Source organism: Poecile atricapillus, chromosome 3 (genome assembly GCF_030490865.1).
Source record: "Poecile atricapillus isolate bPoeAtr1 chromosome 3, bPoeAtr1.hap1, whole genome shotgun sequence".
Lineage (NCBI taxonomy): Eukaryota > Metazoa > Chordata > Aves > Passeriformes > Paridae > Poecile > Poecile atricapillus.
In genome coordinates, this window is record NC_081251.1 from 76,004,765 (window position 1) to 76,030,560 (window position 25,796).

Here is a 25,796-nt window from a genome sequence, read left to right on the forward strand (position 1 = left end):
TATGAATTTCTGCTGTTAGTCTAAAGTGGAAGAAAAAATCTACAAGTATTGGAAAAATAAAATCTTCCACTTCTCACAATGTCATTATGGAACATCTCTATTTAAACAGGTTTATTTCTTCTGGGTCCTTTGCTTAAAAACCCCAGAATTTTCTATTTTGATCATCACAAATCATGTTTTCAAATTATCCATTAGATGCGGAGATGTACTGTATTTGAAGTTGAATAAGCAATTGAAAGAAATCACTTCAAGTTTCTGGGAGCAAGGAAGGTCATGCAATTGTGTTGACTGAGCTGGATAGCATGACTTATGTTCCCCAATTTAACAGATTAAACTAAGAGCATCGTCAGGCATCTACGCTCCTCTGTCCTTGCCGAACTCAAGTGACTCTTCATGTCATTCAATGAGTCATCCACAGTGAGAGTCAATCCTAGCAAGAAGGGTAAATAAATCAAAGACCATCTTTTCTCCTCTGCTGGTTGTTTTTCCTCCTCTTATTTCTTGTCTCTGACTGAATTATTTTCTTCCTAGCTTTGAACTTGAAAAGCTGTGCCGATTTACTATGTCTGTAAAGAAGAACTATCGCCGCGTGCCCTACCACAACTGGAAGCATGCAGTTACTGTGGCACATTGCATGTATGCCATTCTGCAGAACAACCAGGGGCTTTTCACTGATCTAGAGGTATGTGACATGATGGTATCAGTTACACACCTCACCAGAGCTGTCAGCTGCTGTACAAGTACATTTTCTGCACTAGAGATTTTTTGTCAGCTTGGGCAGAGTGTATGTAAAGGTCTTCATGGAGGAATGGGTGGGAGTCAAGAGTTTGAAGGGGGAGGATTACTCAGATTCCTAGTCATGTTTTTCAGGATTGTGCCTTAAAAAGCAGTATAAATCCATGTCTAAGTTTTGGGGTTCTCCCTGCCCACTTACAATGACAATCTTTAATTATTTGACTAACTGTAAGATCTGTTGTGAGGGAGGGAAACACCCTGGATCTTGAGTTCTGTGAGGTGCAGGAGATCCTGAATAGGATGACAAGGATTGCAGAGACAGCCAACACGCGTGAGTAAAGCAGAAGAGCCAAACTTTAAACTGATCACTAAGTGGGAAAGATAACTAGTAAAATGGAAGGCTTAGACATTAAGACACAGTATGGAAAACTGTCACTTGGTTTTTTTTCTGAATTATGGTAGGCACTACAGGGAGTGCTGTCTCTTAATAATGTTACATGGAACTTCTGACTTGGAGAACCTGTTTTCTGTTGTGTATAACTCTGCCAAATATTATCCATTTGGGCTGAAGTTTTCCAGGCTCTGTTAACTTCAGGGTAATTCATCTGGGGAAATTTCAGGCTCAATTGTTTGGCTGTTTAAAAGAGACATGCTAGTAGAAATCAAAGTTCTGTTCAGTGTATGAGAGTAAAATGAAACTTGCTGAACTCTCATTTGAAAAGGTCTAGTTTATCCTGCTGTAAAGCAGAGACTTTAAAATTGACACTGAAATGTGAAAGTGGCATATACCAGGCATATGCTGAAATTTAACCAAGCTATATAAGTTTGAAGAAAAAAAAAATCAGTATTACTTTAACCACAAAAATCTGTGGAGTACAGCCTCAGAGAATTTTTAAAGCTCTGATAACATTCAGTACTAACCAAGTAGTAAGCCCCATCTCTTTGGAGATGCAGAGTAAGAAAGAAAGGGAGAGCAAAAGAGACAGCTGTTAAGATGGATGGAAACAGTCTTTTTCCCCTGCAAACTCCAGCCAGCCTTCATCTATTTGGGTGTCTTATCCCAGACTATATTCCAGCTCTTTTCAGCAGTCTCCTTTCTTGATACTGGAGATGAGTGCAGCAAGAATACAAGAAACTGCTGAAAGAAAGTTTGGGGATCTAGGGATGGGCTGACCACGCATGCTGACAAACCTCAGTAGATTTAGAGATGGGAAGAGAAATATAAAACACTGCAAAGGAGACATTGGTCTGGAGCAAAATAGAGAAAAATGCAGTGGTTAAAGATTTGGGATCCAAGTAGGGACAACAGATACAAGGTCTAGAGCACTGCTATTAGGCATTGGATAATCCCAAAGAACTGAGACAAGAGTGACTTCCAGAGACAAGGAGACTGTTACTGTGTGACTTCAAGTGGTAGCGGTATGTGTTATGTTCCTAAGGGTTCTGTGTGGACACATTCTGCTGCATCATCACCCCTGTTTTTTTATATGCTTTTTAAAAATACACTTCACAAGATGCAATATTGAAGACATCATTCAAAATAGAAGTGAATGTATCAAAATCAGAAATACAGTTAGTGTTGCTACAGCCTTATTTCCACACATGGTATGTTTGTGATAATATTTCTAATTACATCTTTGCTATTTTTCTACAGTATCATGGGTCTCTTAGTATAATATCCAGGTTGGATGTTGTGCACTTAATAGATGGTTGATCAATATTCTTTTTCTGCTTCATTTTATAGCCCTATTCTTGTTTACTGAACACTCATCAGAACCAATTATAAGACAAAGCTATTGGGTCTCTGAAGAAATTTTCATGATACTTCATGCCAACAGTGACAGAGTCATAAACATTATTGAATTTTTTTTCCAAATACATAAGCTGTGTGAAAACCTTCTGTAAAAGAGATTTCAGGGACTCAATTTCTTCAGGATATTAAGGATTAATTATATAAAAATAAATAATTTACTTATATATTTATTATACACTTACCGTATTTATTTGTTTACAATTGCATTGTACAGCATTCGTGACTCACGTTAGTGACTTCCTAGAAAGAAACCCACTAGGAGATTTGGTTAATATCTCCAGGAATGTTACAGAGGCAGATCTGGCATTGAACTTCAGTGTGCCCATCTTGACCAGCAGATCATATGTCTTTTATATTTCCTCTCCATCAATAACTGTGCTTTTTATTGTTTTACTAAACATGGTAAGGATTCAGTGGATAACTGGACTGTTTAAAATGCAGATTTCTTCCAGAGCACAGTCCATCCAATACTGTGTTACTGTCCAACAATGATTTTTAAATGCATAGGATAATTAAAATTGGATCAAGAATTTTAATTTAGCGTGTGTTTACTGTCATGTTTCTCTCATTTCTAAAGACATTTCTACAAGTGCTGTTTGACGGCAGTGTTAGCATACCGCAACTCCTACAGTATTTTGGGTAGAGAGTGACATCTAGGGGCAGGAAATACATCTTGCTTTTCATGCTTGTGTCAATTTTTTTGTAGCGAAAGGGTCTTTTAGTTGCATGCCTGTGCCATGACCTGGATCACAGAGGTTACAGCAACAGTTATCTTCAGAAATTTGATCACCCCTTAGCTGCTCTCTACTCCACATCAACGATGGAACAGCACCACTTCTCACAGACTGTGTCCATCCTGCAGGTAGGATTATTGAAATTGTATGTTCTGTGCATTAGTGTCCAGTGGCGGAAAGAGGAGTCACATCATTACCAAGTAGATTTTCTGAAGCATGCTTAGTTTAATTTCTCTATTATAGTACTCATTTAGAAGAGTAGAAGATTTATTACAGCAAGACGGGTTTCACAATTAGCAGCCCAAGGATTCAACAATAGTGCAAAACACAGCTTTCTCAAATCTTCGAGTTATAAAAAATATTGTGTATTTGAAGGTCTTTACTTATGGCCTGCCTTTGAAGCTTTTAGCTTCTGGTTCTCTGGAGGTTCTTCCCATGACCGTATGAAATAGGAACTTTGAAAATGAAAAATCATTTTCTCAGTTACATATAAATATTTTGTCATAATATATTTCAACAAAGTTATCAGCTATCCTGAAATTTTGAATAAAAACACAAGTACTAGCAAAACTTTTTATGCAAAACTTGAAAACCTGCTGTAATAAATTCTGTGAACATTGAATGTGTGGCATGAAAGGGGAGATGTAATTTTTCATGCATGAAACTTGTAAACTATTTCATTGTGTCATCCTGTGCTCTTTTGTTAGTCAGCAATTTCAAATAAAAAAAAACAAACAAACCTGAGTAAGGTAATATTCTGTGAAAGAGAGTTCCTAGTATGAGGTCATGTGTCTTTATGTTTTATGAAGAGAAAACTGCAAGAAAACATGCAGATGCTTTTTGGGAAAATACAGGTGTGCTACTGACACACACATATTTTCTCATGAGTGAAATCTTTATAAGTCTCAATTAGAAGAGTGAGAACTCTTACCTGTGAAACCACTGCTAGTCCATAACATACTTGTGCTCACTAGTTTCAGTTTTCTGTGCACACTCAAGTTACAGCCTTACCTTTTACTGTGCTACCAATTCATTGTTAACCTTTCTTTCTTTCTGGTTTTTCAGGGGAAGATACTTATTTTCTTAAATATATAATCAGCTTTAAGGAAAAAAATAACATATTCTGTCTTGTATTCAGAAGCACATCTTGTGATTATAGATTTAGGCATCATATACATTTAATCACAGATTGGAAGCTTTATCTCTGAATGTTCCTTCATGTAGGAGGGTGTAATTGAATCCTCCAGTGGTGGTATGGCATTAGATGTTTAGTGTTTGTTCTTCATGTGAATTTGTGTGCAGTGAGCATGTTCCTCAGTCATTAACACTTCACTGTCCCAAACATTTTGCATTTTTTCTGGCAGAAATGTTGTAATCAATGAAAATCCCATTTGTCATGAAGGCAGGGAACCCTTTTTCTTCCCTGGCATCTCCTGCATTTGCTGTCAATTTGAGTGAGGAAAGCAGGATAAGTGACCAGGGAGGTAGAGTGGATCCAAGACACCAGCTGCTGAAGCACCCGTGAGTGGTAACTAGCAGCAAAGGCAGGCTAGAGCAGCCTTTTGGACTTGACTTTCGGGTTTTATTTGAATCAAAAAGTCTTACTGAATTCATGGACTGATGCAAAAAAAGCCAAACATTTAGAGCCAAGCTCTTTAGGGTTTATCTGAGAAAGTTTTAATTTTACGTTAGTAACCCGCAGTACTTTTAACTGCTTGAAACTTCAGAGCTGCTTTGTTTATCCACCTGCAGTTCTAGTGTACACCATACTTAGGACACAGGGTTCTGCTCACTAGCTTTAGCTCAGCAGGCAAAGAACAAAATCTTAGCAGTTTATTTTGTATGTACTACTCAAAAGCCCAAGTGACACACCCATAACTGGCAGCTTCTGTCAGTCCTTTGCAGAATCTGTTCTTTTTGAGTAGTCTGAACAGAAGCTGTCACAGTGGTCTTTCTGAGAGTGTGGCTTCCAAAGCCCAAGAGTAGAATCCAGAAAAACTATTAAAATTAATATTAAAAAATATTAGGACAAATAGCCTGGTCCCAGCAATTAGCAAGATAGGGGAGTAACGGGTCCCCAAACCCCTAAATCATGAGAACTAGTAGTAGTAATTTTTGCTCCCAAAGTGCTGATGGTGGGTTAAAATGTTCTGAATTTTTTTTCTTAAAACATCCTGTTCTATTACTTAGAAATCTGTCAAAGGAGCATTGAGACATAGATGGATTGTATTTTCTATTCATTATTCACAATAAATCTACTTGTCTAAGTAAAAGTCCTGGAAAATGATGTTTATGTTCCGGATGGTGAGAGAAACCGAGCCTATTTGTACTGTAGAAGATTTATTTTGAGCAAATTATGTAAATGCTTGATGAAAGTCAGGGAAACTTTTTGAGCTTCAGCCCAAATGCCAATTAAATGTCAAAACACCTCTGCATATGATATATTTTAATGATATTTTCTTTTTCTGAATGTGTACACCTTGACATGGCTAGCTCATTCTTTCTTTTTTTTATCTGCTTCCTCTCAACAGAAGGAAGACTTTTGACAAGTTGTTTTCCAAATCTTAGAGACAGCAGATAGTCTTGACTTTTCGAATTGTGATACTGCTTCATGAGTGATAACAGTACATGGATGTTGTCAGTTAAATGCGCAATAATTCCTAGTAGAAACTGAAAAGTGATGGCAATGGTGTGTTACCAGAGCCTCCATAATGGAAACCGTTATCTTTAGTTTATGAGTCATTCAACTTAAGGTTGAACAAAGCAGCTTTTCTCCCAAAATGTTCATATACATTAAAATAATTATTTTTATATAGAAAATAATGTCAGTAAATGCAGTGATTTCAGGCACATTTCATTTGGAACATTAGGAAACCAAAATTATTTTGCATTTTTAACTTCAGTGTTTATTTTTCTATACTATCTATTACACAGTATCAAAACTATGCTTAAGTGAATCAGGTACTCAGTTTACCAACCTGGCTGTGCAGACTCTGGGCCAAAATTGAACCACAAGTTTCCAAGCTGACACCTTCTGGAAGCATTGTTTTTAAATCAAAGACAAATATTTCAGTCATTTCTCTCTAGTATTACTTTTAGGCTTCAGAAGGAGAGGTCCCAAAAGGAAATTGGTGGCTTAGTCATATTATTTTTCATGACAGTGTTTACAAAGGAAAAATAAAAATGGGAATTTCAGGCTATTAACATTTGAATTTGCAAGAAAACTTGTCATTGGACTGTAAAACCGTCGTAACCTGTCTAGTGAAATAAAGACTGAAATCATCTCAGAATTAGAGCTTGTGCTTTTTATTGGTTTTTTACTTTTTCATAGCTGGAAGGGCACAATGTCTTCTCCAATCTGAGCTCCAGTGAATATGAGCAAGTACTCGAGATCATCCGGAAAGCCATCATTGCCACAGACCTTGCCCTGTATTTTGGAAACAGAAAACAACTTGAAGAGCTGCATCAGACAGGAGCATTAAACCTTAAGAACCAAACACACAGGTAAAGCAGCAGATCAGTAGTAGGTCCCTATGGCATTAGTCTAGAGAGAGAAGCATTAATTTTTAAAAATAATTATTTCTGAATTATTTCTTACATATGTGATGTCTAAGACCAGCAGTGTGTAAAATTCCACATATGTAATAGTAATTTCCATTGCTTTATATTTACGTTGACCCTTACATAGCCAATGACTTCTCTGTCTTAACTTAGGGGAAATGCTCTTTGCATTTATTGATTGATTATAACTGTGTATCTGTGTATTTCTTCTGGTATATTTGTCTGTTGGTACAGTTTTAATGACTGCCATCACACTGGCATGCAGGTTAACAAGTTCTATGCTTTTTCACATGGAATAGACATACTAACAACGATGCAGGTGTCCTTAAGGGACATCCTAATTTCTCCATTGGATGAAAACAAGTGAATTTAAATTAAATTGGCGGTTTTCTTTATAAAACTTAGATTCACAAACCATAGATTTGTGCCATAAAATTGATAAAATAGGAACTGTTTTTGTGTGTGTAACTTATTCTAATAATGATTTTTATATTACTGATGTTGTTCAGTAACTCTGTGAACAGGTTTTTCAGCGTGTAGGATGGAGTTACAGATTAGATTCTTGTTCTGTCAGAGTTCAAATTCATTCCAACAAAGCAATGACAGCATCTTAAGACAGACTCAGAAGCACTCTTTTCTCTTTTTAGGAGTTTTTCTCCTCTCTTTAAAGAACAAAGAAATGCAGCAATAAGATATGCCATCTTTCTTTTTATAGACTTGTACTGTATATTCAGAAAATTATAGAGGGGCATGAGAGTGTTTTAACAGTCAAGCATTCTGTGTCCTTGTCTATGTATGTGATTGTGTAGAGGATGGTCAATGAACTCTGGCTGCAAAGAATGTAGGGAACACAACAAGGAATACAGTATACAGTCTGTGCCGTGCCTTACCAAAGAATCATAAACAAATGAGGAAGAAACAATAGGTGGCAGAAAATTTGTACTGTGTATTAATTGCTGCTGATTAAACTGAGGAAAGGGAAATGAAAGCTTTGCAGAGCGATCATTAAGTCTATATGAAACTTACAATTTAATGTTATTTTATTCTATTTTAGAGATAGAGTGATTGGCCTGATGATGACAGCTTGTGATCTGTGTTCTGTAACAAAGTTGTGGCCAGTTACCAGACTGACTGCCAACGATATATATGCGGAGTTCTGGGCTGAGGTATATGTGATTCTTCTGTTTACTCTTCTTACAAATGGAAACATCCAAGAAGGAAAAACCCAACTCTAAGTATTTTTCAATCAACATCTTGGTGTGCTTGTTTTAAAGGGAGTTCCCTGGTGCATGCATGTGCTCGTTGCTTACTCTGAAGTTATTTAATGACCTGAGTTAGCTATCTAATTTTCAGGCAGTGTTTTTTCACTCTGTTCAAGATAATGTAGAAAGTATGTCCTAATATAAAGTGACCAAGCAACAGAACATAGAAGAAGTCACTAACTGTAGTCACTAACTGTAGTTTTTGTAGAAATGCAAAATATGAAACCCACCTCCACGTCAGCTGCCTTGAAACATACTTATAAAGCTATAGTGTGAGTACAGAAAATGCTAAAGCAAATATGAAAAACATTAAATTTTTTTGAGTCTTCTCTGTGAGCCAGCTCAAGAACAGTGTCTCAGAGAGAGCAGCTTCTTCAATACATAAAAGTTACTTGACAGTTAACGTGTACTGAGAATTGAAACAAGGAATTAAGCTGTAGTAATGTAATCATGTTCATAAATAAATATCCAGTCTCTCATGCCATGTGCTGAGGTGTAAATGTCCTAATTGTTTAATTTTTAATGTGGAAGTAACTGCTCTGGGGATAAGAAATAAATTGCATAGAGTGGAGTTATGCAGTTTAGGAGACATGATGTGTTTTCAGGACTACTATTGCACATGTGTATGGTAAAGTGTTTTTCTTTTCCGTTATGTGCCCTGTGGAATCTCGCAGTATTTGGTGGGCTTATTTCTATTTTACACAGGGATAAAATAGAAATCAGGCCCGTGGAGTTGATGTAGCATGCATATATTGCAGAGATTGTTACCCTGCCTGTTGCGTGTTCATTATGAAATTCCAGATGTGCTGTTCTTGTGGGTGCATTTCATATTCACATGTTCTTGTTCTCTTAATTATAAACAGCTCAGACTACAACAAAATATTTGAAAAATGCTGACTGTATAAGCTCAAAGTTCTAGTTCAGCACTCACTTTCTGAAATGCCTGCACTGGAAAGTGAGTGTTCTTATGAGTGGTAGAATGGAGGTATAATGTTGACATGCCTCATTGATTACATACTCAACTTTTTTGCTTATAAGTAAAAAGACTTCTCAATGCAAATTTTGTGAGCTCAGTGGAGAAGGAAGGATAAAACTGATTTTCCATACTCAAAAATAGTAAAGATTGAATTATGGACATAATTGCACCTGTCTAGATGTTATTTTTTTATAATCCATGCATGAGTTAATAAAGGTAGATGTTGATATATTGTTATATATTGAAAAGACACAATTTTTGACAAAGAAGGTACACTGTAAATTCACCTGACTTACTCAGCTTTTCCTTGGATGGGTGAGTTGTGTTCTACTGGCCATGGTATTATAGTGCTTTACACAGATATTTTTAAAGATGAGACTAACTGAGCAGATAGAGGAGAATAGAATGATCCAGTTGTTTTTTATTATGGAGACACACTTGGAAACAAGAAAAATGTGTATACATTGATTTACAGCATCTACTGTTTGCATTATCACTTAGGTAAATGAACAAAATGAGCCTCTCCTTGGGCATTTTTCTGAGCTTGCCTCAGAGTGATACGACACGTTATTTTAAATTCTGGATTTTTAGACTGACATATAGAATAGAAGATGGAAATTAATTCAGGTCTCAATAGTCTTGTTGTTGTTTTCTTAATCTCTCTCTACTTTTCTCCAGGGTGATGAAATGAAGAAAACAGGTATTCAACCTATTCCTATGATGGACAGAGATAAGAAAGATGAAGTCCCTCAGGGTCAGGTATGAGCTCTCTGAATAAAATGGTACTTGTTTATACATAAAACATTTCTTGTGTTAGTGAATATTGCTTTTGAAATTGGGCTATTCAAACCACTGAATTCTATGTTCTGCATGCAATGATGTTATTTTTTAAAGTAGCAGTGAAAAACTTGTTTTCAAATTTTTGCTTAAATGGCAATGTGCTCTTTGCTGTAATCACTTTTTCTTTTCTTTGTACCTGTAGCTCTAGCTAAGACCACAATCACCTTGAATTTTTACAAGTGTCAATGATGTTTTTTTTATCTTAGTAAGTGGTTCTTTCAGCCCTTAGCTAGTACCCAAAGGAGGGTAGGAAAGATGGTGAAGGGCCTTGAGGGGAAGCCTCACAAGAGGCAGCTGAGATCACTTGGTCTGTTCGGCCTGGAGGAGGCTGAGGGGAAACCTCACTGCAGTGACAGCTTCCTCATGAGGGGAAAGCGGAGAGAGGGTCCAGCACTGATCTTATCTCTGTGATGATCAGTGACAGGACATGAGGGAGTGGCCTGAAGTTGTGCCAGGGAGGTTTAGGCTGGATATCAGGAACAGGTTCTATATCCAGGGGGTGGTTGGGCACTGAAACAGCTCCCCAGGGAAGTGGTCACAGCACCAGCCTGACAGAGCTCAAGAAGTGTTTGGACAACACTCTCAGGCACCTGGTGTGACTCTTGGGGATGAGCCTATGCAGAGTTGGACTGGATGGTCCTTGAGAGTCCCTGCCAACTTGTCATATTCTTTGATTCTGTGATTTTCATTGAGCCAGAAGGTCTACAGGGTGACTGTATCTAATGTCCCATTATAGCTTTTGACAATTATAGAATAATCTTTTTCCACTGAAATAAAAAAGACCCCCTTAAAATCTACCAAACAAGAAGAAAAGAAAAAATCCAAAACAAATGGCAAGAAAATGAGGCAGTATGTGAAATACTGTGGATAAGCAGACATCCCATCTGTATGTAGCCTTGCCTTCTCAGCAGCTGCAATTCCTTTCTGTTAATTGCACTCTAAGTACTTCATCTTAGAGTGTATGGTTCACAGCTCAGAAAATGTATCTTATTTTTATTTAAACTATACAGAGGATTTGGTTACATAGCAGTATGGGAGGAATCTCTGTGTTGATGAAGACAAGAATTACTCTTCAATTTCTGAATAAGGATCAAACTTTGGACTATTAAAAAAAGAGATATTATCAAATGCTTTGGTCATGGTACAACACATAGGATTTCACAAAAAGGCATTTAAAGATTCTTCCCAATTCTGCCCAGGGATCATAGGGCACAATTGTAACTGTCGTAAGAGTCTGGGATAACTGAGTGACGTCATAATGAATATGAATTCTATCATCCTTGATAATATATAAGTAGCATTTTCTTAAAATTTCTTCATGTCATGACAATTCAGCTATGACATTGTAGCCATCACTCAGGCCCCTAAGCCTGTATGAGTCAGATATCATTAAAAATGTGCTCATTTGTTGTTCCCTAAATATGATAATGGTAAAAATATATTATTGAACTGCATACATGAGAAGCAAATGCAAAACTGCAGTCATTGGTCACACTGCACACCATTCACAAATGTGCAAAGCCCCCAGCATTTTAAGTACATTGAGCTATGCAATATATACCCTGGAAGGCATCAGAGCAATCCATAGTCTGGCCATATTTTGTGAATGCTGCACAACCTTCCTTTTTAAAAAAATAAAATCATCACGTGAATAATGTTGCAGAAATGTCTCTAACATCTCCACCTACTTCCCGCTGCTACTGACACCAAGCAAGTAGACATATCCTGAACAAATGAATCAATTGAATAATAAAAGGTTCCGTAGAAAGCTTATCTGAAGTAGCCAAATCAGTCATAAAAGAAAGGCATGTAAGCAGCTTGTACTTACCGAAGATTTTAATATTTCTGCTTATTTTAAAGTATTTGGATATTAAAAGCAGATGCAGAAGTGTGAGTAACTTATATATAATAATAATATAATATAATAATATAAGTAGTAATCAGGTAAGGAGCTTTGAGCTGTTAGATTCCAGTGTTGTAGTTTGCAACAATTTAACTATTTTTTTCGTTCTTCTCTAACATAGATTGGGTTCTACAATGCTGTAGCCATCCCATGTTACACCACCCTTTCACAGATCTTTCCTCCAACTGGGCCACTACTCCGAGCATGCAGGTGAGTAAATGTTCAGAGCTTATAGCTTGATCAAGGAAAAAGCAATAGTGCTTTGCAAGTTTGCCAGAAATACAGATTTTTAATTTTGGAATTTGCGTGAACATGAGCAGAGATACACATCTCACATTAATCTTTTCAGAAACCCAGAGGTGATAACTACTCTCTGGGACTGTCCATTGTAGATCAGACGCAGCTGAATAAAATATGTTGGATGCTAAAAGCACTTAGAGAGAAACAGTTCCATGTTTGTGCATCCCTGTCTGCACTAATTCAGTGTAATTTCCCTCTGTGTCCTTTTTACTTCAATGTGGTTCCCACAACAAAAATTGGCTAGAATTTTCTTTAATTAAAAAATGTGTGTTTAGCATGTGGTTCTATTTCATATCAGATAATTTCTATTGAAAGTATTATTATTCTTTCTATTAAATTTATTTTTATTAAAAAGAAATATCCAGAAAATATTCAGTAGTTGAGAACACAGGAGTAGTAACACTGGGGTATGGGAGAAGCAAATGTAACTTTCTCCTATAACACATTGGGTATGGAGCTTGGTTTGTGCTGGAAAAGAGGCAAGACTCCTTTACCTTTTGGCTGCTTCTCCACTTGCATGATGGTGAATTGCTTTGTAGGTAGATTGTCCAGTAACTATATCCTAGGACTTAGCAATCTTTCCTGACAAAAATTTTGCTGAAATCAGTGTATGCTTCATGAAAATGTTGCAGTTTCAGGTTAATCCATATTTTCTAGAAAACCCCAGCTGTTTCATAAAATGCCAGCAATCATATTTAGTGGTTAAGGATCTGTTTTTCTATGCTCTTACTAGTACTATCTCATAATTTTTGTTTTGTTGTGCTCCTTAAATTCTATCTTACATTGAACTTTTTTTTTGGTCATGTATGGCACAGCTACCTCCTCTCGCAGATCTTGTGGACTACGTTATTTCTGAGAAGTAACAGACAAATGCCTTGAAATGAATGTAGTAGCTGGCAAAACAATTTCATTCACACACAAAAACTGTTTCATATAGCTGCGAGAAGATTACGTAGGTCTGTGTCAGTGTTACAGAGGACACTGCCTTATGAAAAACAGGAGCCATCGTGAATAGGCAGCTGCCTCTAAGCTGGGCATGGCTGTGCAAACCTTAGATGGATATGGAAGGAATATTCAGGAGGATTAGAGACTATACCTCTGTAGTTATTACATTAATGGGGCTACAGCTGGAATTTTGTTTAGTGTCTATACTTTAAGAATAGATAAAGACATGAACAAACAAGAGAACATAAAGAGCTGAAGGAATGTTTTGAGATATTAGTAGAGACTAAATAATGTACCTGGTTTATCCAAGAAAATCATAGAATCTCAAAATAGTTTGGGTTGGAAGATCCCTTGGAAGAGATCATCTAGTTCAGTGACTCCTCTGTAGGAATAGACATTTTCTGCTAGAGCAGGGCTTCATCCAACCTGGCCTTGAATACTTCCAGGGACATAGCATCCACAGCTTCTCTGGGCAAGTTGTTCCAGTGCCTCACCACCCTCACAGTAAAGACTTGATAAAAAACAAGTGTACTTAATGGAAATTAATGGAAACTGGCCCTTAGAGAGGTTAGGTGGAGTGCTTAAGACTGCACAGTATATTTTACAGGAGCAACAATCTGGGAAGGCACATATCTTTTGATTTCTGGCCACATGGATATCCCAATGAGGCTTATTTGCAGAAGCGGCCTGTTTTGCTTGGTAATTCATCTTTTACAACTCAGATGACGATATTTAAAGTTGTATTGTGGATATCAAACACCCACGTAAGCATGTACTCCGGATAAAAGCTCTCCCTAATTCTGAAGATCATGCATGAACATCTCTTCAAGAGTTGCTTTCTCTTTAGAAGGTGTGATGTCTGAAGTAAAAGCAATCAGACTCCTGGCAGAGATTATATGATTTTTTTTTCTATTCCAGGAATTATGTTTGTAATAAAGATTGTTATAATGATACTTCTGAAAGCTACACTGGCACAGTCTCCACACTGCATAGAGCTCTAGACAGACAGCTCCCTGTCTTGCTGTTGTGTATTCTTTAATTTAGCTTGTGCTAATGCAGACTGAAACATAGATGAGTAGATAAAGCCTCGGAAGGACTAAAGAGCTTCTTGAAAATCCACACTCTGGCATAAAGCCTTCTGAGGAGCAGTTTGGTAGTTTTATCTTAGTTTTGAAATTATCCTCTGCTTTTTCTTTGAAGAGAATGAAGAGGAAGTTTGAGGGTTAAGATTTGGAGATAGAAAATAGGAAATCTGAACACAGATATAACTTTAGGTGCCCAGTTAGAAGAAATTGATATTATTGCAGGGTCTAGAATACTCCAGAGTGTTTCAAATGGCTGATTTTGCATTACAATTTTGTTTTTCCTTTATTTTTGATGGGTAATTGTTATTCAGTGTGATCAGAGGCATGCAGCCTCATTCTTGTTTGGTGTTTACTTAGTTGCTGACTGAACCAATTTTGATATCACCTCTTTACCAGCAGTATTCATTCTTGGAATACAATATTTAAGCTGCTGTGTCCTTGAGTTCTTTGAAACTCAGACACCAGCTGCAAATAATAGCAGCAAAAGCAGCCGAGGCAGCATGTCAGCATCAAGGCTTTTATTTTTAGAACCTCTGGGCATTTATTCCAGACACTAGGAGCCAGGGCTTCATTGGGAGCTCAATGGCAAATGAATCATATTATCTATACCTTACTAAAAAAAAAATCATAAAATATCCAACACTGATTTCCCTAAAGTAAGATAGCACCTAAAAGTCTAGAAGGTTTTCTTGTCTGGTAATTTATTCCACATTTTTAAATACTTTCTTATCATCCTGTGTAGATCAAAACTAATAGCCCACCTGTGTTACAGTGTTCAGAATAAGTCCTAGGTAAGTTTTGTGGCCTATGTACTCAGTAGGCCTGCCTAAGTATAAATATATGGTAGTGTATTTATTTAGAGGTTGAAGTGATTTTTTTTTTCCTTTATTTCAGGCCAAATTATTTCAAATTATTTTCCTTGTGCTTTTGGGTCTCTCAATTCTTGCTGAAATTGATATAATTAAAAAATATTTTGGCTGCAATTCTCATTACTTTCCCAGGTCCAGGAAGGAGACAGAAGTAGTGATGCTTCATATTTTCTGATCCTTAGTGCCTGATTGTATTAGCTGAGGTTCAATGCCATATTAATGCTGGCTTCATAGCAGTTGGCATGAAGCACTGGCAGCGCATTTTCCTGCAGAAAATGTTGTAGGTATTAACCTAGAGGGCACCAGCATTCTTTGGCAGACTTCATCAGATCCTGCCTTCCACCACGCCCAGAAAATGCAACATTTTCTCCTCTTACCTGTAGGCTGTGTTTTCAGATCAATATTTGCTGGTTTAACAAATGTTTTGGCAAGGCTGTGGCATAAAAATCAGAAAAGCTCTGCCACATAAATTCCAATGTGCTATCATGGTATGACATAACATGGGAGACGTTTTAGTACTGTTGCCACCCTGTTTGTTTACCAAAGGCATATAGGAACTGTTGCTTTGGTAACTGGGATTTGACAGTACAGAGATGAAACAGTTGGGTTTGCTCTCTTTCTCTCTGTGTTTGAAGACTGAATGCTGAGAGTTGGCTACCGGTTGCAAGGCCTGTCATGAACATAAACTTCCAAGTCACTAGAGTGGTACTGGTATACACTATGTGTACACTAAGACTATGGGTTTGTATACCCTTCAGATCATTAGAACATTACCAGCTTGATTTCTCATCATTTTATGGCTTATGAACCAAATTTTGGACTTAGGACTGGCCAGGCTGTGAGGCACTAAAAGACATTTATGTCTCAAGAAAGGGTACCCTTTAAATGTAGTAGACTGATAATATGATTACCACAATAGTAATTGAAAATTGATACCATGATCTTGGCATGCTCCATTTTATATACTGTCAGGCAGCCCTTTTGCAGGAGTTTCAGAAAGCTTAATCTGCTTCTGTGCTCCAGAGTGCCGTTGCAGAGTCTCTACAGTCATGTCTCTCTTGGATCACAGCTGGGCTGTCCTGCAGCCATGAGGACTATGAATTTGTCATGGAAGGAGGTGGTAGCCTCTAGCTTCAGAGCTTGCTTTGGGGGAGGAAGATGTACTGTAGGCTAGGATCAAGTTAACATGGATATGAGTCAGACAGAATTACAAAATGGGATAAATTAAATTGAAGGTTGAAATAATGTATAGATGATAAGAGCTTGATGACGTACAGGTACTAATATAAATATACTTACAGAAATATAAATCTCAAAGTATAGTAAAACAGACATTATTGTGAGGAAGAAATAAATCCCAGTAAATTTATGAACAGTGTCTTACCTTCAACTTTTTTTGCACCTCCAGGGACAATCTCAACCAATGGGAGAAAGTAACGAGAGGTGAGGAAGCCTCTATATGGATTTCTTCTCAATCCCTTGCTCCTGGGACCTCAGATTCTCTTCCTGTGAAGATTGATGACTGAACAGTAGCAACAGATTGCTTTAACCTGAAAAGCACCCCTTCTTGTTTTGGGGATTGTTTTTTCTTTTGTTTCATTTTTATTTGAAAAAGAAAAAAAAAGAAAAAAAAAAAAAACAAATGGAAAAAGGAAAGCTACAAAAGGCTAAGAAGTAGACCTGCCTAGGAAGGTAACACCCATGGAGTTGCCTCAGCTAAATGACTCTGGCAGCCAATCTCCTAACCTACACCAGTGACACAACGTAAACAGAGGGAAAATGACAACCCAGATGTTTTGGAGTCAGCTATGAAAAGAGAACTTACAACTTGTGAATATAAAAGACTGGCCTTATCTCATGGGCTACATTGCTGAGGCCTTAATTTAAAACTGATGGGGGGTGGGGGGGGGGGGGGAATCTTATGGGGCACTTCTAAATTGTATCTTTCTAGTAAGGGTTTCAATGGTACTTTTATTATACCGTACTGTGGCTGGCTTTAACACCAGTGTCACTTGGGAGTTCTTGGCTATAAATAGAATATACCCATTGCTATTGTGAATGTTTATGTGTGATCTACTTGTAATCAGTTTGAACTCCAGCAGAATCCTTGGAGACTATAATTTATGCTTAGGTTACAGTGAATTCTCTTGCTGCAAACTAAAGGAAAACCAACATTCAGGTTAAAGTTTTAAAGTACTTCATTAAGCATCATGATGCCAGTTGTCTGTCACTCACAAGGGAAATGTTGATAGAGCTAGTGATGGTGCTTTGTTCTTTAGGATGTTTTTTAAACCTAGACAACTCCTCCCTTAAAACACTGGAAGTACTGGATAATTATCCCCAATATGAGAGGGAGTTTCAGGTTGGAGTTTTTGTATCCATAGTGACAGAAATATTGGATTAAAATTTAAATGTGACAGCAAAGATTTCCTTGCCTAGCTCACAATTAAGTCATAATTTTTATTTCTATCTACTGAGCTGTATTTTAAAAGGTATTGGAGATATACCTGAGGTATGCTATCTGCTGGGAACAAAAGCCTTGTCAGAAAAGTCAGGTCTGATAAGAGGGATTGTGGTACCATCACAATAAATCAAAAACGTGTTTGTATTGACTAGCTTTTGTGTTGCACAGTAACACTGCATGTCTTCTACTGCTTTTTGCCCCCATCACAAAATGAGTGAAATTAGAAAACTTCTCCATTTGTCTGTTTGTTTTTTTCCCCTAGTTAGCAAAATTTCCAAGTTTAGAAATGCCTTTCTTAGTGAAAGAATAGCTGACTGAAGAAAAGTACACTAATGGTGTGTTTACAGGTCTGTGCTGACTTAGGCTTCAGCCTTACAAACTTATGCACAGACTTACATATAATGCCACTCTTTTAAATTTAGTGCAATTGTACAGAATATGTTTCACAACACTTAATTTGCCTTTGTCTTTCTCTTCAAAATAATGATAAAAAAAGATCTTCATAGTAATCCACACAGTAGGTGAGAACACAGTCTTTGCATACCTTTCACATACAGCCTATATTGCATTATGTGCTTTTTCACAGATAATGCACTCTTGTGGAGGTTCCGTGATAACATGGCCATTGTGTAACTGCAATGAGTAATAGTAGTGACCTCAAGACAGAACACAGGTTCTCTTTTGCCATCTCCTGTCTTTTGGGCTCTGTTGCTCTAATAGGCATGCCAGCTTTTGGGTTTCATGTGAACAACTTGGCCTCTTGAGTTTTGCCTTCTGTTATGGTCGAGCACATGCCACTCTCTGTTTATGTGTACAGTACGTGATCTGTAGTCGCATAATGTATAAATGCACCCAAGCCTTTGCTGTATATTGAGATCCCACAGGCTGAGAATTCAATATGAAGTTATTTTATTTGTATGATGCATGTTACCTTGTAAAAGCCCCATAATTTTTTTTTTTTTTTTTTTTTTTTTTTTTTTTTTTGGTTTACCTTACCAATTCTAAGTGCAGAAATTCTTTGGTAATCACAGCAAACTGGTTTGGAATTGAAAAAGAGCAAAAACAAAAGAGAAAAAAAACATGACAAGAAACAATTACACCAAAGTAGAATGAATAATATCTCATGCTGTGTCCTCTACTTTCCTCCTAGCCTTTCTCTTTCAGCTAAATAATGCAGATGCAACGTTTCATCCACTAAGTACTTGAGACAGAATCCACGGCTCCTAATATACATGGAAATCATCTAAATCTATGGTGACTACAAAAATATTCTTTGAAATTCAGATACCCCAACAACTGTATGGAATGATTTCCTTCGCGGGTTAAGTATATTTGCTTAAGCATATTTGCATTGAATGTATTGGCCATTATTACCCTTTTATTAACCTTTCCATTTAAAAATGCTGATCTTAAAAGCATTGCAAAAGTATTCCTTATTACATTTTATCTGTGTGTATGGAAAGGTTTTCATTCATCTGTTGCTCACTGACAGTAAAGACAACTTCACTAGTTCTGTTTCCTACCGGTAAAAATGCTTGTCATTAGCACACACTATGTTATGTTTTGAAGTTTATAATAAGTACTGATAGAGGGCATGTTTCCCTCGAAAATTTGTCAAATTGGCAATAACTTCTTCTATTAATGTCTCAAGCGAATCAGCTTCTGTTTCTAATATAGAACTATCCAAACCACTTAAAATATATGTTTGTTATAGTATAATGTCTATTAGAATTTTTAAAAAGTGGCTGTGGTTTGGTTTGATTTCCAGGTGTGTAAAAGGAGAAAGGTCATGATAAAATATTACTCCTTGTTAGGACCTAGACCAACAAAAGTAGTCATGATGAGCTGGTATTTTTAAGCAAATGTAGTCTGTCTTAGCATTTACAGAATACAGATTCATGTGTGTAAATATTTTGTAGAAAAAAGACATGCACTTTCAAAATCAAACCCACCAAAAGTTATAACTTTGGAGCTGCATTTGAATTTCATGGCTCAAAGACGTGTTGAGATTTAATTGTTCAAAATTCTGGATTCAAACTCACAATCGATTAAGATATCTAGGTCTATAAGGCATCTGACTCATTAAGTTAAATTTTGAAAAGTCATTCCTCCTTGCATTTTTATCCTACTAAAAGGATTATCTTGCCCAAAAGAATGTATAAAAAGCTTAACAGATCTTTCCTTTCTTAGAAGTGTTAGATTTTATATTCTTAGAATTGCATTTTTCTTGATAATAATTCCAGCTGCTTTTCCCTCCTACATCCAGTAAAGGTAAAAGCACTGTTTGAAGTTGTAACTGAGCATTTCTAATGTCTTATGAGCCTGAAAGGTATGCACTAAGTGAGAAAAATAGTTGACATAGCATGACACTTATCTGAGATGTTGCATATTTTATTAAAGCATGACAAATTTCATTGTTATGATTAATATATGAATTTTGCATGATTTTGCAATATTCTACTGTAATGGTTCAACTCATGGCAGTAATTATTTTTCTATAGGTGACCATTAGAGAAACGAAACAGGGGTTTTTTTAGCTGGAGTATTTGATCAAGCATATTAAATTGGAGAGGACGTGCAAAGTGGAATTCATCTTTTTATGTGGCACAGATTTCTTTCCTGTGTGTAACCTTAAAACAGCGTGATCAGTTTGCTGTGACTGCACTTAGAGCATTTAGTGTTAAAATTGTAGGAGTAGCAAAAAGCACTATTCATGTTAAAAAATAGAGATTATTAGATGCTCAAATCAATCATGAACCTCTTGAAATAATGCATTTGCCTCAAACACTGTGATATTGGACCAGTTCTGTGAAGTATAACAATTAATTTATTAATTCTAAACAGAGAAAAGGCTTTCTGCACACTACTACAAGGAAGTTCATGTTCAAACTTTAGGTTATATATCCCAATCTAGCAAAGGCACATCATAACTTTTGTTTGCTTTCTGACCAAAAACTGTGCTCGATTGTAATACGGGTGTATACTCTGTCAAATAAACCTAAAATAACGGACTGCTTTCTAGGGTAGATCAAACTGATTTGTAGAGTAGTTTCATAAATATTCCAAATTCAGGTTGGGCTGTTATGTGGAGAAGAAAGAACTTCAAGGTAACAACATTCAACTTTATTACATTTAGTGAGCTGAAAAATTTGTTTTATATATATATATATTTACACACACATATATATATATATATGATACATATAAACTATCTTTGTAAAAAAATATGCAAGTGCAATAATTTAAAGAGGTCTTAACTTTGCATTTATAAATTATAAATACTGTACATGGTGTGTAATTTTTTTCATGTATTCATTTGCAGTCTTTGTATTTAAAAAACAAACCTAAACCTTTACTATTACGTTTGTACAATAGAACAGTAAGCATTTATTATGATATAGCTAAGTTGTAAATAAATTCACAAACCAAACAGCCAGTACATATGCATATATGGGTGTCCTATTGTGAAACCTGTTTTTGCTTTTACTGCTGGCTTTAGCACAGCAAGATGACTTCTGTGGATATGTAATTATACATATAAATATATGTATGATACATAAAATATATTTAGAAATGTTCATAATTTTAATGGATATATCTATACATATACTTTGGTGTGAATATTACTGAATACAGAGTTTTTTAATATTATTTTTCATGTTTATTTTTGCTATTATTGGGAGTGCAAGTGAGAAATGGAAATGTGTGTGCATATATGTGTGTTTATACCACAAGTAAACCACAGCACAAAGTGATGCAAAACACGATGGAGTCTTTTGAATAGGCAGTGCTTGTTGTTCCCTGTATTTGCAGTTTCGTGCTTAAGGTATGTTTTCCCAATGTAAGTCTTTTTTCAATACAGTTTTATCACCTATTGCGGGTTCATGTTGTCACAAAATGCAAAGAAATGTCCTTTTCTGTTTGCCCTCCTGCTGCCAGGAGCTTACTTTGCTGTTGATGGATAACTTCCACACAGATGGAATGTGAATAATGTCAGTGCAGCTGATACTGAATCATGTGCTGCCTTTGGGAACTATTGAGATACTCAGATGCTGAACTGTAAGGAAATAATCCTGCACCCAAATTCGTAAGGTCTACTTCAAAGCAATATAGGGCTTTAACAGCTGACAGTATTCTGAAAATACAAGGTAGGTTCAGAGAACTGTAAAACAAAATTCTGAGCAACATATTAAAAATTAAATTCAAAAATAGCTGGAAAAATAAACAAAAGGAGAAAAATAAATCTATGTATTTCTCCACTTAATATATACTCCTGTGACCAGCCCTTCTAGAAAGCTCTGTTTGCTGAGAGGGCTAGTATTTGTGATGAGAGAGAAACTGCACTGACATTTAATGCATTTTTAGGGTTTGTTCATTAAATTTAAAACTTTCTGAGTTTTTTTGAGGGAAAGGCCATAGAAGAGGAATATTTCTCTAAATACGATTAATTTAGTACTTTCCACCTGTTTCTGTTTGTTGACAAGGATCTATAGGCTGATGTCAATTAACAACTTTCTGGACAAGATTTAAAAATTGGTGGCAGTCAATTGCATGCCTTTTCATATTTTTCTGCTGGTTGTGCAGACTTGGCTGTTGTACCACAGAGTGTGGTGCTTTGCCATTGATGGTCACTGTCCATTTAGTGTGCTTTCTTTTCCTTAGTATTTTTAGCCCATTGACATTGAAGAACATAATCAGAAACATACAAAAATAAGGCCTGGGTATATTCCCTGGCAGATAGTGGAAAATATAAATGTAAAAGCACCTTAAATTAAGCTCACTGATGTTTGTAGAGGAAATGAGTATTGCTGTTGGTTTTGAGGAACTTTGAATTTGCCATACTTGAAAGTAACCAAGTGCTCTGGGACAGAAATAGCAATGGTTTTCACCCAATCAACCAGTATTGGAGATTACTTTGTTGTACTTATTTTGCTGAAGACAATTGCTAAGGGTGAAATTCCCCTTCCTCAATCCGTAGTCCATCTCTCTGAGGTTAGGGAGAAAAGTTTTTTGCAGTGTGTTTCAGTAGCACCCTGGAAGAGCTATGTGTACCACAGAGGCCGCTTACAAAGGTGAAGATCTTTGGCTCAAGAATGAGTTACAGAGAAATGCATCAGGAAGTAGCTCATGTGTGCATTATAGCTGTTGTTTAAAAGTCTAAAAGAAAGGAAAAATCTGAGACTCAAGAAATACGAAAAGAATGAATTACAGCAGGTAAAGTCTCCCTCCCTCCCTCCTGCCCTCCTGCCCTCCTTTTTTTTTGTAACATTGCTGGCAGGACTAAGTGGTTTTCACCATATCATCTGTTAACGTGCATCTGGCATTAATAGTTTTTCTTTTTTACAGCATTGTAAGCACTGTGAATACAGGCAAGAATATGTTTGTAGTGTTTCTTTAGCTGTATTTCTGCTGCTTTTAGAAATAACATTAGTTGTTAATACGCACTACTTAATTAGGTCATTGGAAATGAAAAATTAGGGTTTGTAAAATGAAAAAAAAAATTAAAAAACCAAAAGCAAAGTAAAAGAAAAAATGAAAAAAAGACCAAAAACATTTTGGAAGCACCCAAGAGAGTCAGTAGCTCTCAGAAGCCTCTGAAAATTTTCCCATCAATGTAAGTAGCAGTAGTGAATGTGATACAGTGATAAATACGAAGAGTTTTGATGAACAAGTTCATCAAAAAGAAGTGGTACAATAGCTAATGTTGATTTCCAGCTAGTGAAGTCCAAGTTGTTTTCTGCTACTGTCTTGTGGAAAGAAAAGCATATTCAATATCAGGTGTATTTTACATCTTGAGACAAAAAGAAAACCATCTTGCTGAAAAAAATGTAGTTTCTCATGTGAGTAGTGTGGGAAAAAGGCCAGCCAGAGGTGCTTTTCTTCTGAACATGAAAATGTACTGATGCTGGAAGAGAAGAATATATATATTCTCTCTCTCTCTCTCTCTCTCTCTCTGTATATGTATTCTCTCTGTCTCTCTCTCTCTATATATATAGAGAGAAATATATATTTGGAAATACATTTGGAAAGACAATGGCCATCTGTTAGGATGCTACTTATGGACTTGAAGAAACAAAATTGTTCTGTGACATATTTCCATTATAACTTTGTGCAAGTTGCCAGAGACTGGATGGTTTGAGTATTTTTTCTTTTCAATTTATTTAAGCCTCTAAACACTTTATTTTCTTGTGTGTTGTGCATATTGGGAAATACTCCTGGTTACATGCGGTTTAGAATTCAAAATATATGTAAAGAAAGATATTTACTTTCCTGCCATGTGAAGACAGATATCACAGGGCTGTGATGCCCTCAGGTATGCTGCTGATGAGTACTTCCTTTCCCATTTTCTCTGGATGTGAGGGGAAGATTAAGAAACCACACTGAAAACTTTCAAGCTATGGTTACACCTTTAATGTTTGAGATGCTGCAGTGACATATAATCTTAAAAAAATTCAAAGTTCTATAACTCAACACTGTAGCAAATTTTGTTTTAAATTTTTACTGAATCCTATTTAAGTACAAGTGACAAATTGATTTGGGTACCACACCTGTGTAGTTCCTGTTCTGCAGTAATTTTTTAAGTCCTGTTCCAGAGCTGCTGGCAAAAATAATTCTTTGGATCCTTTAAACTATCCCAATCAACTCCAGTCATCAGACAACATCCTATTTTCCTCCTTTTTACTTTCTGCTCTTTTTGTGCTATGAATTTTATGGCAGAACAATTTTTTTTTTTTTTTCTTTCCCCTTTGAGGACTGCATAAGTACAATAGATTGCCATTTCTACATCCTTTCAATTTCTGTGAGCTGAATTTATTCTTAGTGGTTGGAAATTAAAAGTGTAAAGCTATTCTGCAGAGCTGTGTTTCAATGGTTTATCTAAAGTACAGAGAACAGTGTCTACCAAAGACTGAGCTAATGGGGTGGAATTTGCAAAGGAGATCTTAGTTTCTTCCTGCCCTGAGAGAAATAATTTTCATCCAGTATTACATACCTGAAAGTCTTAGAATGAAGTGAGTGCTGTGCCATATGAGAAAAAGGTGAGGGCTGATGGGAAATGAAAGATGAGGCACTGGTCAGCCTAAACTAAGGAGGCTGATCTGAAATCTCAGCTCCCCAGTCTTCCTGGACATTAGATTTTCCTGTGAGTTGCATAAGGCTCGCATGCAGAATCACTGTCTGCCTCATAGTAGCACCATGCAATGCTTAGCAAGAGCTTTCTGAGATGCTTCAGATGGTGTCTCCATGTCGGCACAGATCAAATGAATGTGTTTGGGAATCCTGGTACTTTCTTTTGAAGCTGAAGCTGTATTATGAACCTGTTTAGGAACTGACAAGAAAGGACTACAAAGTGAGATCAAGATGATTTTGCAAGACCTTTTACCAATTTCCTGAATTTAATTGATCCTGCGTAGCCTGTGTCATAGGTGAAGCCATTTGTGTATCCTTTTGCTGATGGCTTTTAGTCACAGTAAAACAGAGTTTTCAGGATTTGCTTGAGCTTCCCTTTTGTTTGATATCTAACCTCCATCTGACAAAATGCTTCTGACACAGATATTTCCCCTCCCCAGGAATACTGATGCTATGGGAAATGCTGTAGCAGACATTCACATGGTAAACAGGAAAGATTTTTTTCACATTCTTTCAACTGGAACGTGTACCAAGAGAGGATCTTTGTCATCATTTTCAGTCAAGTCAGTCAATGTAAAACGTACCATGGGAAAACTGGAGTGAAACATTATTCCTTTTGCAGATGTGGGAAGGGTTTTGTCAGGGAGTTATTACTAACTCTTTTTCTGTGTTTTAGTAGCAACTCTGTATTTTAAAAAAGAGAATTCTGTTTATTCTCTGGCTGAGAATGCCATAATTTAATGTTGATGCTGCTCTAGTCAAGGCTAATGTGGTTGACACAGACTGGAACTGTCTTTTCTATGAACTTTGCAGGGTAGGCCGATGGCTGTAACCCATTTTGTTTCCTTCCATAAGAGACATTACTGCCATTTTTGTCCTCAGTTGAGAGGAATAGTACTGAAAACTTCAGCAGAGAGAGAGGATGGGCTGCAACAGACTGAATTCCTTTCTAGAGCTTGTCTCTTCAAGCTTTCCTGGACATAAATGTGTTGAGAACATCAGTTTCACTAGTGCTACTTTCACCTTGAAAAGAAAAAAAGTAAAATAAATAGAGTATGTTATGTTCTGCAATAAGGTTAGAAATAATTAGACACCAAATATGAACTGTGTGATTCTCCACAGTACATTACAGGGTTAGTCCAAATTTTTCACATGCTTTTTCCTATTCATTTCCATAAGAG

General features: G+C 36.5%; 1 protein-coding gene across 1 annotated transcript in view; it reads left to right on the forward strand.

Moving 5' to 3' along the window:
• Nucleotides 1-20,496, forward strand: part of PDE10A (phosphodiesterase 10A) — a 173,390-nt gene extending 152,894 nt beyond the window's left edge. The window contains exons 16-22 of the mRNA XM_058835297.1: nt 532-682; nt 3,255-3,410; nt 6,614-6,786; nt 7,898-8,009; nt 9,760-9,840; nt 11,946-12,034; nt 16,432-20,496. Coding sequence (XP_058691280.1) covers nt 532-682; nt 3,255-3,410; nt 6,614-6,786; nt 7,898-8,009; nt 9,760-9,840; nt 11,946-12,034; nt 16,432-16,549 — 880 coding nt within the window. The 3' untranslated portion in view covers nt 16,550-20,496. The remainder of the gene's footprint in view (nt 1-531; nt 683-3,254; nt 3,411-6,613; nt 6,787-7,897; nt 8,010-9,759; nt 9,841-11,945; nt 12,035-16,431) is intronic.
• Nucleotides 20,497-25,796: the final 5,300 nt, after the last annotated feature.